Raw genomic sequence first — 17417 nt, forward strand, 5'->3', positions numbered from 1 at the left:
CATTGCTATTCTAAAGGCACTTGGGTTCAAGAGCCTGGGTCATCTCTTTTAGGTTCCAAGATAATACGGCAAACAAGTTGGCGGGGGTTTTTGACTTGCCTGGCACATGCTGCCTCCTGTCCCTCCCTCAGGGCACCCCACTGCTTCAGTGGGTGGTTGGCCATTGGTGGGGATAGCTGGTCCCCTCTTTACAGGATCTGTTTCCCTGGATGACAGCTGTAAAGTCTAGGCTGAAAAGCAGGACAGGTGGCCTGGGGGCACCGTCACTCCCAGGATTCCTGTGCTCATATGTCTTTTGGTGGCAGCCAGTCAGAGATCCATGTCTAATCATGTCTTAGACCTATCACATCTTTTTGATTCTAACTTTTTGTCATCTCTCACATTCATGCCCCTCTCTCCATTTTAATAATGATAATTTAAACATTTATCACTCCTTGCCTGTGCCACTGTGGTAGCATCCTAATCAGTCAGCATTCTTACAGTTTCTCCTCTTAGTAATCCATTGTTGTCAACAGAATTGCCAAAATGACGTTCCCTTGTAGGTATGGATGAGAAATAATTTCCAAAATGATGGCTGCAAGAGATGGGCTGGAAATAGTTCTGGTGGGACACTGAGATTTAGAAGGCTCTTGGTTTCTAGGTCCTAGCTGCTCTGTTTCTATCAGTTTCTGAAGGGATATGGGGCAGCAACACTTGTAGAATATTGGTATTAAAATACAAGCCTTTATTATCATAGGAACCTTGGGGTCATTAAAGGAGTTCTGCAATTTCGGGAAGGCAATGTAACAGTTTATCCATCCAAATGCATATTGTAAAGGCAACAGACATTTATTCTCTAGGTCTTTCCAGTATGAATATAAAGGCCAAAATAAATCTCTTCAAGGAGGCTCTGCATTGTTTTGGGGTCTAATGAAACCAATATAATGGAAAATCAAGCATAAATGCACTGGCCAGAGACTGCGTTTCACAGCCTTGTGAAGCACTGTATTTATGGAGTTCCTAGTTTGTTGCTTGTTCTCTCTCTCCCCCCACTCCCACCCCTACCCCCCTACATTTTCCCCAAGGGCTGATAATTGAAATGTTAGTAGTTCTTCTAGGAGGATATGATCATACTATGATCTGAGTAAGATTTCACTCTGATCGTTTTAGTATAAGCTATGCTGATAAATTTGTTACCTGGGGGAAGGAGGAGCTGAAAACTTGAGGGACTCAATGGTTAAGGACAAAGTAAAGTAAGAGGAGCCATCATGTCTCCCATTCATTCCTAACGCTTATGCAGGAGTCTCATTGTTCATACCCGTGTAGGGAAGGAAGCCGTGTTTTCATGTGTTTGTTCCCTTTTCTATTAATGTGGATCAGGTCAAATCAGTGACTTTCTGACATATTTTAGGCCATGATAAATTTTAAGTAGGTCTTAGGTTATTATTGATAATCCAGTTGTGATGAGCAGTTCTCTAGTGTTAGATGTGATTTAGGATGAAATATCTTTTACAAATACTAAAAGTGCCTCCCTTTGTGGTTTAACAGCTAGTTACGTTGCAAAATGCAGGAATCACCAGATGGAAGAAGTACAATGGAAACCAAGAAATGGACTGGAAAGAAGAAATGTATAAGCTATATTTGAAAATGTAAGTAATTTTCAAATAAAATAATGAAAAAATTAAGAACAATAATACATTTATTGATTTATAATTCCCATAGAAATGTCCATAACAGTTCTGAGATAAGTAATGACATCCAATAAACAGTTTTAGTGACTGCTGAAACTAGAATATTAGTAGGACCATTTCTCTTTTTTCTGGAAGGGTATGTTATTTGAGTTTTTAAAAATAAAATTTTATTGATATAATTTGTTTTTACAATAGTTAAATTACTCCTACTCTCCCAACCCTTGGCAAACCATAAAAAATATACTTTAAAGGGAAAAAAAGAGAAAAACTTTAGCAAAACTGATCAATACATCAAAAAAGTCTGAAAATATATATAGTGTTCAACATCTATGGACCTCTAAAAACGAGAGAGAGATGTCTTCTCATATCTCTTCTTTGAGGTCAGGCTAGTTCTCAGTAATTCTTCAATATTCACTTTCCTTAGGGGTTGTTATTCTGAAGATATGCATTCTGCAGTCACTGTGAATGTTGTTTTCTTGGCTCTGTTTACTTCACTCTTTATCAGGTCATTTAAGTCTTTCATCTTTCTCTGCATTTATTACATTCATTGTTTCTTACAGGTCAATGATATTCCTTTACATTCATATAGGACAAGTTGTTTAGCTACTCTCCAATCAACGGGCATCTACTTTGTTTGAAGTTCTTTGCTTCCACAAAAAGCATTGCTACAAATATTTTGGTATGTATGGGAAATTTGTTCTTATCGATTATGTTTGGGTTATGGACATTTTCAGTCACTTTATTTACTTAATTCCAATCTGCTTTCCATAGTGGTTGCAATGATTCACATCTCCCCCAACAATGCCCGGAGTGTTTACCTTTCAACCTCTACAATGTTGACTTTTTTTTTTTTCCATCTTTGGTAATCAGCTGGGTGAAAGGTGAAACCTCAGGGTTGTTTTGATTTGCATTTCTCTTTCTAAAAACTTTTTAAAAATAAGTCTTTTTTTATATCACCATGATTTCTCCCAGTATATCTCCCCGACCTCTGCCTTCCCAGACAGCTCCTGGGAGCAGAGACTGCCTCCTTAACTTCAATTCCTAGGTTTAACACAATGCGGTACTATACACATAGTTAAGCACTTGATCAATGTTTTCATTCATTCCTATGTTAATAATTTTATCAATAACTTCAACAAAAACTATATTATACAATTCCCACATGACATCAAGTTAGGATGAAGTAAGAGGTAGGAACCAAAAACATCTTAGCTTAAAAGAAGGGGCCAAGGAAGAGTCAAGATGGCAGAGTAGAAATATGTCCTCCACAGGGTTCCCACTTCTACCTCCTCCAATTCATGTAAAAGGTGACTCTGAAAAAACTTTGGAGCTCAAGAACCCACAAAATGTCATATAGAAGCTAACTTCCCGCTGAGGACAGCCCGGCAGGCCAGCAGGAAGCAGCCAGCACAGCATGCTTGGGAGCTGAGTCCAGCCCTGGGGGAGCCCAAGGTTTTAGCCTCAGCGTGGCTACAAACAGCCACTGGCTCAAGGGACTTCAGATCACCAGCAGCTGTAGCAGTTTCCAGATTTATCAACCCATAGATACTAAGGAAAAAGTGAGAGGTCACTGCAGTGTGGACTTTGTGAAACGAGAGTTCCAGAGTACATGCAGCCAACACCACATGGCTGTTTCAGAGCTCCTGGTCTGCAGATTGTAGGGAGACCAAGCAAGCAGTCTGAGGGTGCAGGTCCTGGGGTACATGACCAGTTTGCCAGAGCATGTGGAGGCTTCAGAGAGGGCACCCAACTAATAGCTCCAACAGCTGCAAAAATCCCAGCAATTGGGACAAAGCTCCCTGATCTGGTAGCAGAGTTCTACTGTGGCAAAAAGCTCAAAAGTCAAGTAACTGAGTGGCAACATGAGCAAGCAAGGGAAGCAAGGCAAGCACAGGAGTCCAACTTTGGATTCCTTTTTTGGGGACAAAAAGGATCAAGGCATGGAACAGGAAGAAGACAGCATGGTCAGAACACCTGCACCAGAAGTTTCCAAGAAAAGAATAAGATGCTTACAGGTCATAGAGGAGCTTAAGAAGGATTTTGAAAACCAAATAAGAGGAGAGGAAAAATGGGTAAGAGAAATGAGAATGATGCAAGAAAATTATGAAATGAGAGTTAACAACGTGACTGAAGAAAACAACACCTTAAAAAACAGACTAATTCAAATGGCAAAAGAGGCTCAAAAAGGCAATGAGAAGAATGCCTTAAAAAGACAAATTTGCCTGATGGAAAAAGAATCTCAAAAGCTCAATGAAGAGAATCATTCCTTCAGAATTAGACTGGAGTAAATGGAAGCTAATGACTTTATAAGAAATCAAGATGCTGTTAAACAGATCCAAACAAATGAAACAATAGAAAGCAATGTGAAATATCTCATGGGAAAAACCACTCACCTGGAAAATAGATCCAGGAGAGATAATTTAAAAATTATTGGACTACCTGAAAGGCATGATCAAAGAAAGAACCTAGAAATCATCCTCCAAGAAATTCTCAAGGAAAACCACCTTGATGTTTTAGAACCAGAAGGCAAAATAGAGGTTAAAAGAATCCACCAATCACTTCCTGAAAAAGATCCCAAAAAGAAAACTCTTAGGAATATTATTAGCCAGGTTCCAGAGTTCCCAGATCAAGGAGAAAATATATTTTTTTTTAAGCAATTGGGGTTAAGTAACTTGCTCAAGGTTACACGGCCAGTTATTATTTCTGGGTGTGGTGCTGAGTATTCTGAGCCCGGATTTGATCCAGGTCATCCCGACACTGGAGCCGATGCTCTTACTCGCTGAGCCACCTGGCCGCCCCTAAGCAATCAGGGTTAAGTAACTTGCTCAAGGTTACACGGCCAGGTGTTTCTGGGTGGGTGCTAAGTGTCTGAGCCCGGGATTCGATCTCCAGGTGTTCTCAACACTGGAGCCGATCCTCTTACTCGCTGTGCTACCTGGCCGCCCCTCAAGGAGAAAATATTACAAGCAGCCAGGAAGAAAAAATTTGAATACTGTGGAAACACAATCAGGATAACACAGGATCTGACAGCTTCTACACTGAAAGCTCAAAGGGCTTGGAATATGATATTCCCAAGGTCAAAGGAGAAGGGATTAAAACCAAGAATCACCTACCCAGCAAAACTGAGTATCATGTTTCGGGGGAAAACATGGTCATTCAATGGAATAGAGGACTTTCAAGAATTCTTGATGAAAAAACCAGAGTTGAATAGAAAATTGGACATTCAGATACAAGAAGTAAGAGAAGCATGAGAAGGTAAGCAGGGAAAAGAAATCATAAGGAAATTATCAAAATTTAACTATTTATATTCCTACATGGAAAAAACGATAATTGTAACTTATGAAAATTTTCTCAGCATGAGAATAGTTGAAGGGAACAGAAATGTATGTGTGTGTGTATAAACACATACATATATATGTCTATATAGGAGGGTATATGGGCATATGAATACATATGTGAGTATGTATGTATGTGTATATATATATATATATATATATATATGTACAGGTATACATACACAGGGGGTACAGGACCAGTTGAATAGGAAGGGATGATACTTAAAAGGTGAAATTAAGAGGTGAGAGAGGAATATAATGAGAGGAGATGGGGAAAGATTATCTCATATAGAAGAGGCAAGGGAAAACTGTTACAATGGAGGAGAACAAGAAGGCAAAAAGGGAATGAGTCAACCTTACCCTCACTGAATTTGGCTTAGGGAGGGAATGACATACACACTAAACAAGGTATCTCATCCTACAGGAGAATAGGGGAAAAGGGGATGAGAGGGAGGATGATGGAAGGGAGGGTAGGCTCGGGGGAAGGGAAGTTGGAAGTACCAACTTTTGAAAAGGGACAGGATGAAAGTAGAGAATAGAATTAGTGGGGGGGTGGGATAAGATGGAGGGAAATATAGTCAGTCATTCACAATATATCCACTATAGAAATGTTTTGCATAGCTACACATGTACAACCTATACTGAACTGCTAATCTTCCCAGTAAGGGTGAGTGATGAGGGAGGTAGAAAAGAATCTGGAATTCAAAGGTTTAAAATCAAATGCTTAAAATATGTGTATATTATTATTATTATTGTTATTTTACATGTAACTGGAAAATAAGATATACAGGCACTGGGGCATAGATATCCACCGTGCCCTGCTGGAAAGTCAGAGGGGGGAAGGAAGATATGGGAGAGAGCAGATTTGGGGAGGGAATATTCAGTGGGATTGCTGTTTTGGGGTGGTGGGTAGGGGAAAAATGGAGAGAAAATTTGTAACTAAAAATCTTTTGGAAATGAATGATGTGAACTAAAAAATTAAAAAAATAAACTACAAAAAAAAGGGGGTCAAATCAATTAAAGGAGTTTAAAAAGAATTCAAAGAATATACTTTGGATTAAAAAAAACATCATAAGTGTAAGGTGGGAGATATATGGTTGACATGTATTTATTCTGAAGGGTGGAGCCAAGCACAAACTTGGTGTGAGCACCTGGTCCAATCACTTCCAACACATGTGAAAAAACGACTCTAAACAAATTTTAGAGCTACAGAACCCACAAAGTGACAGAAAGAAACAAATCTCCAACTGAAGGCAACATGGCAGGACAGCAGAAAGGGTCTATGGCACCAGACTAGGAGCCAAGCACAGTTCCACATGGGCCGAACAATTATGGCCCCAGGGCAGCCCTGACCAGCAGCAGTCAGAGCAGACTTCAGGAGACTGAATCACCAGGAGCTGTGACAGGTTCCAGACTTCTCAACCCATAAACACAGAAGATAGAGTAAAAGGTTAGTGTAGAACTCAGTTGGAATGGCAGGAGGAAGAGCTCAGTCCAGTCCCTGCCCCTAGGGCAAAAAGTGCAGGAGTGCAGCTGCTGCCTTGCGGCTGCTTTCAGAGCTCCTGGCCTGCAGACTGTCGGGCGACCAAGTGTCCATTCAGAGGGTAATCACTGTTGCTTTAACCTGCTTGGATCTGGATTGCGGTCTTGGGTGGTGGTCCTGTGGTGAGGAACACCAGTGTGCCAGAGCTTGTAGGGGTAGAGAGGGTACCCTCCTAATAGCTGTGACAGCTGTGAAAACCCCATCGATTTGGGACAAAGTTCTCTATTCTGGAAGCAGAGTTGTACTGTGGCAAAGAGCTCAAAAGTCAAGTAATTGGCTGGCAAGATGAGCAAACAGAGGAAGCACAAACAGACCATAGAATCCTTTTTTGGGGACAAAACATGGAACAGAAGGAAGACAACAAAGTCAGAACTCCTGCATCAAAAGCCTCCAAGAAAAATATGGATAGGTTACAGGCCATGGAGGAGCTCAAGAAGGATTTTGAAAATCAAGTTAAGAGAAGTAGAGGAAAAATTGGAAAGAGAATTGAAAATGATGAAAGAAAATTATGAAAAGCTAGTGAACAGCCTGCTAGAGGAGATCCCAAAAAACAATGAAGAATATAACACCTTAAAAATAGACTAACTCAAATGGCAAAAGAGGCTCAAAAAGTCAATGAGGAAAAGAATGCCTTAAAAAGCCAAATTTGCCAGATGGAAAAGGAAATTTCAAAAACTCACTGGAGAGAATAATTCCTTCAAAATTTCATTGGAGTAAATGGAAGCTTATGACATTAGGTAAAATCAAGATACTATAAAACAGATCCAAACAAATGAAAAAAATAGAAGGCAATGTGAAATATTTCACTGGAAAAACCACTGACCTGGAAAATAGATCCAGGAGAGATAATTTAAAAGTTATTGGACTATCTGAAAGCCAGTCAAAAAAAAAGACTCTATAAATCATCCTTCAAGAAATTCTCAAGGAAAATTGCTCTGAAATTCTAGAACTAGAGGCCAAAATAGAAATTGAAAGAATTCACCAATCACCTCTTGAAAAAGATCCCCAAAAGAAAACTCCTAGGAATATTATAGCCAAATTCCAGAGTTCCCAGTTCAAGGAGGAAATATTACAAGCAGCCAAGAAGAAACAATTTGAGTATTGTGGAAACACAATCAAGAAAACAGAAGACCTAGCAGCTTTAACATTAAGGAATGATTGAAGGGCTTGGAATAGGATATTCCAGAGGTCAAAGGAGCTAGGATTAAAACCAAGAATTACCTACCCAGCAAAACTGAGTATAATGTTTCAAGGGAAAATACAGTCACTCAATGAAATAGAGGATTTTCAAGCATTTTTGATGAAAAAACCAGAGCTGAACAGAAAATTTGACTTTCAACTACAAGAACCAAGAGAAGCATGAGAAGGTAAACAGGAAAAAGAAATCATAAGGAACTTATTAAAGTTGAACTATTTACATTCCTACATGGAGAAACAATAATTGTAACTCATAAGATTTTTCTCAGTATGAGGATAGTTGAAGGAAATATATATGCATACATACATATATATGTTTGTATATGAAGGTGTATGTATATATAAATACATATGTGAGTGTGGGCGTATGTATACATAAACAGATATATATGTACATATACACGTATATGTAGATATATCTGTATATATACACGTATACTTAGACATATGTATACATTGACAGGGCACAGGATGAGTTGAATATGAAGGGATGATATTTAAAAAATAAAATTAAGAGGTGAGAGAGGAACTTATTGGGAGAAGGAAAAGGGGAGAAATAGATCAGGGTAAATTGTTTCATATAAAAGAGGCAAGAGAAAATTGTTACAATGGAAGGGAAGAGCAGGAAGGGGAAAGGGAATGGGACAACCTTACTCTCACTGAATTTGCCTTAAGGAGGGAATTATACACACTCAATTGGGTATCTTACCCTACAGGAAAATATGGGGGAGAGGGGTGAGAGGGAAGATGATAGAGGGGAGGGCAGACTGAGGGCGAGTGGGGTTAGAGAAGCAAACACTTTTGAAAAGGGACAGCGTCAAAGGAGAAAACAGAATAATTGGGGGGTGGGAGAAGATGGAGGGAAATATAGTTAGTCTTTCACAATGTAACTACTATGGAAATGTTTTGTGTAACTATACATGTATAACCTATAGTGAATTGCTTATCTTCTCATTGGGGGTGGGTAAGGAGGGAAAATATCTGGAACTAAAAGCTTTAAAAACAAATGTTTAAAAAAAATTTGTTTTTCACAGGCAACCGGGAAGTAAGATATACAGGCACCAGGGTAAAGAAATCCATCTTGCCCTACCAGAAAGTTGGGGGGGGGGGGGAGGGGAGGGGAGGGGGGGGAAAAAAAAGGAAAAAGTGGGGGGGGGGGGATTTGGAGGGGGTTGGATATTGGGGGGGGGGGGTAGGGGAAAGACGGGGAGAAAATGTGTAACACAAAATCTTGGGGAAATGAATGTTGAAAACTAAAAATAAATAAACAAATTAAAAAAAAAAAAGAAAAGTATTTACTCTGAAGAAGACCTAGGAATTTTAGAGGACTGCAACTCAAAATGAGGCAACACTGTGATTATGGTAAACAAAAGATAATCATAACTGAATGAAAAGAAGCATAATGTCGAGAAGTAGGGAGCTGATTTGTTCTGCTTGCATACTAGCTGTGAGACCCTAGGCAAGTCATAAATCTTTCGGTGCTCTAAGCAACTAAAGCTGTAGGTGCAGAGACAGTGCTCACTTAAATAGAGTGATTTTCCTCAACTGAGAGTTTTATGAGTGAAACCTTAAAGGTCCAATCCTAATCCCCATCATATCAGATATTAGTCAAGATTCAATGAATGCCATGTATCACAATGAATATATAATTTCTCTGTATACTGTTACTATTACATTTTCTGTTTGTAGATTTATAAATTATTGGGTTTCAAGGCAAAACTATTTCTAGTTTTAATAAACATAATTATTTTTAATCTTGCTAGTAGCCTATTGTGACACTTTTAAAGTCAGAAAGCAGAAGTACAATATTTTTAGCAACCAAAAACGGGAAGAAGTCATTATAGTCTCAATGTAACATAATTCCTAGCTTTAAGGACATTATAGTTTGAACATAAAGAAATTTGAAAGTTATGGTAATATTTTATCTGTAGGCAATTAAACGCAGAGCAAGCATAATTTCCCATTTTATTTCTCAATTTTAAAAAATGAATCTATTGTTTGAAGAAATCACAAAGAAATCTGACAATGATTAACTTAATTCTATCAACAATAACTTGGAACTTGATAAAATCTAAAATACGAAAATATTTATAACCAGTAACAAAAGGTTGGATGGAGTCATCATAAGCCTTGCATACAGTCCAACAACATTTAATTCAACCAATGTGATGCCCAGAGAAAAGAAAAATTCCAAGAAACTTGTGAAAATTAGACACCAATTTAATAAGCATAGGATACTAAGAAAAAAGACAAATAAAGAAATAAAAAATGTAAGCCCAGCATGCTGGGTGACAAATAATAGAAAATCTCTTGGGAATAACAACAGCAACAACAGCGATGATGATAACTAGCATTTCTATAGTGCCCATGCTTTATCTCATTTGATCTTCACAACAGCTAAAAGAGGTGGGCACTATCACTCCCATTTTATAGATGACCAAATTGAGGCAAACAGAGATTAAGTTCTTGTTCAAGATCACAGAGCTAATATATGAGACCAGATTTGCCACCTATATTATAGAATTAAAATTAGTATCTTTTGCCAAAGTTGGTCAGCATAGTTCGGTCACATAAAACTTTACATTTATCATATTCAATTCACATAACACCTTTGTAAGTTATTATGCCATAAATATCATACTAAATAAACATTCCTAATAGAGTACAGAATAGGAATTTTGAAGAGAATTTCAGAGTTGGATTTTCGTAGATTCTTACCTGCTTTGAGTTTGTTAAATACAATTTGGCTCCTAGATTCAAAATCTGTAGCTTTACAAGATCATCCTCACCAGTGAAGCTTTTTGCCATCTTTCTCAAGACATCAGGAGCAATTTTAGGAACACGTTCACAATTCTCCCCTATTAGCCAAAGAATACTTGCTCTAGCCACAGGAACCTAAAAAAAGAAAGTGGTAACGATGGATTGTTAAAAATGAGGTAGATACATTACTCTTAATATTGAGACAGAATTAAGTGTGTTAAATAAGCCTACATGTTCTAGGAATGGGCCTACATTTATGTACTGTTGTTGCTATTAAACTCTGATTGACACAATTCATTTCAGAGTCTGGTTTGTGGTTTCTATCACCTTTCTTATTATGTACATAAGGATATGTCTGCCTCTCAGAATTCTATAAGCACAAGTGCTATCTTTCCACTAGGAATGCAAAGGAATTGATATTGTTTCTTAGAAAATATATACATTCACATCACATCTATGCTTAGCTAAAATGAAAGGACCACCCCTCCAACCCCCAAACCCATTAGAATCTTTACATATGGGCAATTTGTTCCTTTGCCACTGAAGAAAGTGAATTAGGATTCATCTCTAGGATTTCAAGGGAAATAGCACCTCCATCAGGTGGCCTTTGATCCTCGCTTAAAAAATGAAGTCATCTTCTCTGTGTACTTGCCAAACAAGATAGAGAAATTCCCTGGTAAGACTTGTGCCCATGCTCATTGGGTGGTATGAGTTTTCATTGTTCAGCTTTCCTTTGCTTTCACCATTAAAACCATTCAAGAAGGTCTCCTACTTCTCCAAATTTCATGTCAGAGATAAAACATATACCTGGGATGATGATGAATAAGACTCTTCACATCCCCCCTATTAGCTAAGCTTTAGTAGACTGAGAAACAATCCATTTCTAAATGCTTGTGCCTTTCAACCAATGATCTCAAAGACCCCAAAGTATTGTGTAGGTTACAAATAGCAACTTATTGCCCACTGGTCTCCATCCTAGAAACCCTCAAAGAAAGGAAGTATTTCTAAAATGAATTAATAATGTAACTTTTCCTGTATAAAAAGGGAATACAGGATGACCATCTCTGAGGGCTACCTGCCACATCATTTCTCCAAACTGGCTGGAGATATGGAGGTCCATAACTCATCCCTCCAATTTCCAGCCAGCTATAAAGAATATCCTCTAATTACTTTCCTTTTAAGTCACAAGACACTTAAGTCTTATGCATGGGTTTTCATTTCCTTTCTGTAGAGCAGACACTGACCTACTACAATGAGACCACTGCCTATAAATGCTGCCAAATGCAGGAAATGAAATCAATGGCAAAAACTGATCAAGCTTCTTCATTTTGATACTTTTTAAACTCATATAGAGAATGCTATTTTAAATGGCTTTAGGAGGCTATCTATATAAAATAAACTGGAATTGTGCTACTGCTCTATCCTCAGAGTCAATACCTAGGAAGGCTTTAGAGATGAAACTTCCCTATGATGAGGTCTGATTAGTACTTTAATAATTAAATCTCAAAGGATGTGCTCTAAAAGACCACCTTATCGATGAAAATTGTGATCAATAATATACAGTACTTCATAGGATGAGAATTATATATTTCTTACACTATAATAAACACTTTCATTTTAAAAAACACATTTGGAGATGATGAATATGAAAGTAAATTGTTATATGAATACAAAATTAAAAAGTTTCACGTTATCTGAAATCTACTGATTAGAGAAATCTGCAATACAATAAAACTGATACAATTACTATATGCTGAATTCATAAGATAAAGAGGTTATTTCTAATATTCCAAAGGCTACACCACATTAAGACCTTACTCCCAATCTATTATTTTAAATTGGGCTAAAGAACAGTAATTGAGTGGTACATTAAATTTTCCAGTATGAAAGCTGATCAAGTTGCCTGACATAACCAGGCCTTTCGAAATAAGAATATAGGGACAGCTTCTGATTTCAGTTACATAGATCTATTTTTTTATACACTACCTTTAAAAATGAAAAGTCTGTGACATAGCACCATCTGCAACTCCCCACTCTGGGTAATTTTCATCTAAAAATCACCATCTGTATCTGTACCTTTTTTTTTTTTTTTCAGATAGCCTCCCTCCTGCCAAAATCACAGGTATTTATGCACATGGGAAAATCTGATTCTTTTGTTTTCTGAGAATACTAAGTTCTAAATAGATACAAAAATTCCAAACACTCAATATGTCTAAACTATTTACTGAGTAAATATAAGAAAAAATATGCAGAATAAGATCTAAGGTTCATGATAATCTGTAACACCATGGAAATTGATTAATTAAAAAAATACAACAGTGATCTTTGAAGGTGTTTTAACATCAAGGTGGTTATATTCCTGTAGAAATAGAGCAATATTTTCTCCAACAAGGACCAACGACAATTGGAGAATATTTGAATGGAACATTTTTTAGAAGAGTAAATCTAATGAGCAGTAGAAGAGAAAATGAAGAACATTATAATTCCCTATGATCAGAACTGCTTGCAGACTATTTTCCAACTTTGTCTTGACAGTTTAAGTCTCTGAGTCCTCAACCTACACAGTCCTGAGTATGATATTATGTTCATTATTTTTGTAGAGTTCAAAACCAATAAAAAACCCCCAGAAAACAAGAAAAGTAGACACTTTTTATTCTCCAGTCTTTTCAATCACAGCCTGAGTGGGGACCTTGAACTGGAGAAAAAAAAATACACAGGAAATCATACTTTCATTATGTAGCCCTGCTTTGCATTCCCTTTAAAGGCAAACAGGACTGTCAATTACTTTGCCCAGTTCTTTATTCTAAATGCCCTGAGAAAGTGGGTAAGTGCACTTTTCAGACCCTGGACGATCAGGCAGTTTCCGTTGCCATTTTAACCCATTAAGTTGCCAGCAAAAAGGAACAATGATGTCTGAACTGCTCACAGCAGTTACAGAAAGACATCCCAAAAGATATTACAGATCATTGTATAAGAAGCTCAATTTAAAAGCTATCATGTTTCACCAATATGCTGATTTCACAATGTAGTACTCTAAAATAAATTTCACAAACATCCATTTTTATTTATTTAAATTTGTTAAAGTAATCTGTAGGTATCTAAACAAACTACAAACAATTAGATCTAATGTTTTTATACCTGGACCCAATATACTTTAAAACTTCTATCTTAGAAACACAAATAGCAGGGTAGAGGAGAACGAGTGAAACAACAGGCTATTAGTAAAACACCTGGGCAAGAAGTACTCCACTCACTACTTCAATGTTACTCACTAGGCTTTTACACAGTAACACCGTTCAAGGGCACTTTTATGGTATGAAATCCCCTCCTGTGTCATCAAACATTATGTGAATTTTATTTAAGGAATTTTCTGATGGTGTACTTTTTATCCTAGAAGTCTGCTTCAAGGCTGGTATCTACAACAAATGAAAAATCTCCAAAAAGATGAAAAATTCAAAATCAGAATATATAACTGAATGTATTATTGATAGAAGAATTTTAAATTAGAATTGTTTTAATGCAAGATTTTAAATACAGAATTTTGCCAAATATATGCCTAAGAATTGCTCCAAAGTAATATCTTAAAAATTTTGTTTTATAAGCCACTTTAAAGACAAAGAAGAAAATCACAAGAAAACAAGCTGACATTAGGGATTTGTTTAATTTTATTAAGTTTTAGTAATGACTTTTCATTTTACATAAGTAAAAATTCTCCTTCTCTCAAATAAATCCTCTTCCCTTCCCCACCACATCAAGAATCCTCTGTTATAAAGAAAAAAAAACCACAAAGAAACCAAATGCCTGACATTGTATACAATGCCAAATTCAATATACAAGCCAATGCCTATAATCTTCTGAGAAGCATGTTTAAGGATCTGTTCTCTTGACCATCATGGATCATTACAATTCTGTCTATCTCTGATTGTTACAGTTTTTAAAAATTGACGTTCCTATAGTACTAATATTATTATCGCATATATTATTACATACATATTATAGTATAGTATTTTTCTGCTAATTCTTCTTTATTCATTCTACAACAGCTTCATATGAATCAGTCTTCCCAAGTTTCTCTGAATTTCTCTTCTTCATTATTTATCATGACCCAATAATATTTTGTAATACTCATATAGCATAATTTGTACAATCATTCCCAAATTGACAGGCACCAACTTTATTGCTAGCTTCTTGTTACCACTAGTGTTGCTATGAAGATCTTGATATACATAGGAGCATTCAGTCTGTCTTGGGGTATATGCCTTGTAGTAGAATCTCTAGTTCAAAACGAAGGTAACTAAGTATATTTCAGTACCTTTTATTTTTATTTCAAACACAACTCTAACTTGTTTATAGATTTGTTTTAAAATAAACATTCAAACAAACCCTCCAAGGCAGGAATTCTACACATTTTTTGTCATGGAAACCTTTGGTAGACTGATGAATTTTGTGGATCCCTTCTCTGGCTAAAGTTTTTAAATGCGTAAAATAAAATGCATAAAATTACACAGGAACCAATTATATCGAAATGAGGATGCATTTTTTTCTCATCCAAGTTCACCAAAACCCCCGAAATCCATCCATAGACCCCTTGTGGTTAAGTACTTCTATTCTGGGGTCATCCTAGGTCTACTTTATTAAAACATTTCAGTCTAATTTATATTTTACACAAGACTGTCAAAAACAGCTGAGACAAAAATTATTTTCTTGGTCACTTCTTAATTATCTAGATAACTCGCCAGAAATATCCCTCAAATATTGGTGTTTTCAAAGATATAATCAAAGAAAGCAGAGCTTAAACATTCAGTGGATGCAACAAATTAAAGTTATATGGCTAATTAATAGAATACTTTCCTGAAGGTCTAAGAGACAGCATAATACCTAATAAGTAATAATCATCCACTATTATATCTCTCATGGAACCTTGAAAAGCTGCATCTTAAGGTAATTTTAATTTGGGGAAGCTTATTAGGAGTAAAGGAATGAATTAAGGCTAGATGTTCCTTTAAAATCTATGTCAACAGGATGATATGACATTTCTTAGATACGGTGAATGTTAGGACAGGTAGGCTTGTGTATTGCAGAACATTTCCATCTCTATAAATAAATAATCCCTTCTACTTTTTATAGGAATGGTAGTTACTACCACCAGCACCCAATCAATTTTTTAATTTTTTTTTTTTTTTGCCTTTTGGAGGGCAAATGGGGTTAAGTAACTTGCCCAAGGTTACACAGCTAGTTTTTTTTTATGTGTGTGGTGTTAAGTGTCTGAGGCCGGAACAGAACTCAGGTCCTCTGACTCCGGGGCTGGCGCTTTACTCACTGTGCCACCTAGCCGCCCCAAAATGGCATTTTTTTTTTTAAGCAATTGGGGTTAAGTAACTTGTTCAAGGTTACATGGCCAGTTATTTCTGGGTGTGGTGCTAAGTATATGAGCCCGGATTCAATCCCCAGGTCATCCAGACACTGGAGCCGGTGCTCTTACTCGCTGAGCCACCTGGCCGCCCCTACCAGTACCCAATCAACATCTACTTCTTAATATAAAAAATGACAAGTAATTGCTAGTTAGTCTCATTTTTTTCTGTCCACTAATCTTCCATTTATTTATTATTACTATCATGCAGTACTGAAGGAAGAAATGACAGCATAGTAGTTACCTATCTCCTTAACCTTATTTTGTATGGAACTTAGAACACTGCCATGTACATATTCATTTTAATTTAAAATGTAGCAGATAAAAACTGAGGGCAGCTTCTGTTCCTATTATGGTTTGGGCAGGGATCTTCTAATTATGGACCAACATTAAAAAGAGAGGGTATGGTATGAGGATGATGGACAAAAGGACAAACTGGAAGAGTTTAGAAAATTCCAGAAAAAAGCCTTCTTTTTGATATATTTAAAACCTCTCAGGAAAAGCAAACAGCTAGAGTAAACAGGCAAGGTAGCTAGGTGGCTTAGTGGATAGAGTGCTGGGCCTGAAGGCAGGAAGACTGAAGTTCAAATGCAGTCTCAAACACTCACTAGCTGTGTGACCCCAGGTAAGTCACTTAGCTTCTGTTTACCTTAATCCTCTGGAGAAGAAAATGGCAAACCACTTCAGTATATTTGCCAAGAAAACCCCATTTAGGGTCACAACTGAAGAAGAATAGCAAAAGGGCAATCTGTCACAATTAGTTATGGAAATTTGGCCACCAGAACTAGAAGAAAGAATAACATTGGTAAAAGAGTGAATCCGTTATCAAAACCATTTACAAAAGTTAACAGTTTCTCATATAGTCTTCTTCTCTGTTCTTTGTGTGTTGACCTAAGTGTTGGATAATATTTAAGTTCAAAATTTAAATAGTTTTAGTTTTTTTTTTAAAGAGAAAAAAGAAAATGAGAGAACTGAATCTAATAACCTTTAAATGCTGGAGGACAAATATAACAACCTCAACAGAGTAAAACAAAATTCTGACCTGAAGCAATTAAAATGAAATTTAATACAAATCATTGGAAAATTTTAGAATTAGATTCAAAAGATCAACTTGCAAAACTATAAGATGGGGAAGATGTGGCTGAATGTCAGTTTACCTGAATAAAAAACCTGGGGGGTTTCTCTGTTCTATTTTAGCACAATAAGTACATACATAATGTGACATGGCAGGAAAAAAGGTATGTGATCTTAGGAGGAATGGAGAGGAATCATGTTTGGATTCAGGGATGGGATGGTCCTTTTACACTCTGACAACCTCTAAGTGACTGCCATATCCAAACAGTGCTGACCAGAAGGGTAAAGAAACTTTGGATCATTATCTCATATGGTAATGCAAGAATGGGTTGGAGGAATAAAGGATGTGTAGAGCAGGAAAGATTTGAGAGGCATCGCCAAGTATATGAATATTCACAATAGGAGAGAGTTACTGAACAACTTTTGGG

General features: G+C 36.8%; 1 protein-coding gene across 2 annotated transcripts in view; it reads right to left on the reverse strand.

Moving 5' to 3' along the window:
• Nucleotides 1-17417, reverse strand: part of AP3B1 (adaptor related protein complex 3 subunit beta 1) — a 357386-nt gene that overhangs the window by 131187 nt on the left and 208782 nt on the right. For both annotated transcript variants that reach the window (XM_069096283.1, XM_069096282.1), the window contains exon 15: nucleotides 10464-10640. In XM_069096283.1, coding sequence (XP_068952384.1) covers nucleotides 10464-10640 — 177 coding nt within the window. The remainder of the gene's footprint in view (nucleotides 1-10463; nucleotides 10641-17417) is intronic.

Source organism: Petaurus breviceps, unplaced genomic scaffold (assembly GCF_028583685.1).
Source record: "Petaurus breviceps papuanus isolate PSGF00001 unplaced genomic scaffold, PetGlider_PUasm1.0 229, whole genome shotgun sequence".
Lineage (NCBI taxonomy): Eukaryota > Metazoa > Chordata > Mammalia > Diprotodontia > Petauridae > Petaurus > Petaurus breviceps.